Below are 1,440 nucleotides of genomic sequence, written 5' to 3'. Positions count from 1 at the left end.
GCTTGTGGTGTGCGGTGATATTTTCTGTTTCCTCTTCAGATCCTTACATATAATTTGTAGGAACAACTTAATAGTTCTGAAAGTGTCAATAATAGCCTATATATGTAGGACTGTTTTTAAGAGGAAGAGTAAATTATGCAGCTGAACTATAAGATTCATCCATTTAAGGTGTACTGTCCTTTCTAAATACAGAGACCTTTTGGGTTTCTACTTGGAACATATCTTTTCTGTGGGCCAAGTCAAAAGGAATTGATAGAGGCTGACACAATGGATTCAGCATTTTCCTTCCTGATTTACAATCATAGCTTTTTTTATATTGGAGGAAGAGAAGCCTCCAGGTTGTTTGAGGGGGCACCAACATGCCGATAGCAGGAGAATTTCAAGTTTGTACTGTACACCTTCAGAGAACTAGTAAGATAGATACCCATTCTTCTACACAAATTTCTTCTTCAAAAATAAGTGTGCTCCATTCAAATAGATATTTTGCAATAATTATAAGCCTTTTGTATTTTCAGATGATAAGAGTGAACTTGTTCATTTCTATGAGTATGGTCCAAAAGATATTGCCACTATCTTCTTCTACATGCTAATTGCCATTATTCTTCATGCTGTGATCCAAGAATACATACTAGATGTAAGTTTATATTATTGGGATAGAATGTTCTGTTACACTTTTTTGTACTTTAGCATAATAATTCTTATGTTTATTAATAACAGCATTTGTGCAAATCATGATACACTAAATAGGGTTTTAGTTTTGTATTTACACATCATATGTTAGTTGCCTGTTGTACACTTCTAGTTGTTCATTTTCTGTCTCTTCAGCAAATAACTTCTCAAATGTTGTGACTTGTATAACATCATCAGCCACTAAATCTGATTTTACGCAGTTGGAGAATGCATGTTAAGTCTTCGTTATCCTGAAATATCAGGTATAAAGTACTTGGGTCCTGGTCAGATAACCACTAAATGAGATCAGCAGCATCAGATATTAGGAATTAAGCTATGGCCCTGATCCTGGAAAACATGCATGTACATAACTTTGTACATCTTATGTTGGCTTCTTTGTGACTTGCTGCAAGAGTAAAGTTAATTGCACGTGCACATTTTTGCAGGACCAGGGCCTAAAACATGAAGAGGTTGTTATTGCATTAGGAATGGAAGATCATGGAGGTAAGGGAAGCCTAACTAAAGGCTAAAGGGCTTGCTTTTCCTTCTGTCGGCAACAATAAATACAAAATGTTGATCCGTTTCCTCTGTAATCTTTAAAATGGTTTCTTGATTTCAGAAAATTAACAGACGTCTCCATCTGTCAAAAACAAAGCACAGCAAATTCAATGAATCGGGACAGCTAGCATTTTTCTATTTGTTTTCATTTACCTGGGGAGCAAGTATTTTGACTGCAGTAAGTAAGTCAAATTGTTTTCTGTATTTATTTTT

The 1,440-nt window shown here is 35.1% G+C and overlaps 1 protein-coding gene across 1 annotated transcript in view; it reads left to right on the top strand.

Moving 5' to 3' along the window:
- Window positions 1-1,440, top strand: part of LOC109313142 (translocating chain-associated membrane protein 1-like 1) — a 29,014-nt gene that overhangs the window by 15,253 nt on the left and 12,321 nt on the right. The window contains exons 3-4 of the mRNA XM_019539577.1: window positions 516-634; window positions 1,289-1,409. Coding sequence (XP_019395122.1) covers window positions 516-634; window positions 1,289-1,409 — 240 coding nt within the window. The remainder of the gene's footprint in view (window positions 1-515; window positions 635-1,288; window positions 1,410-1,440) is intronic.

Source organism: Crocodylus porosus, unplaced genomic scaffold (genome assembly GCF_001723895.1).
Source record: "Crocodylus porosus isolate Cpor-Errol unplaced genomic scaffold, CroPor_comp1, whole genome shotgun sequence".
NCBI classification, from domain to species: Eukaryota; Metazoa; Chordata; order Crocodylia; family Crocodylidae; genus Crocodylus; species Crocodylus porosus.
This window is presented reverse-complemented; position numbering and strand designations above follow the sequence as displayed.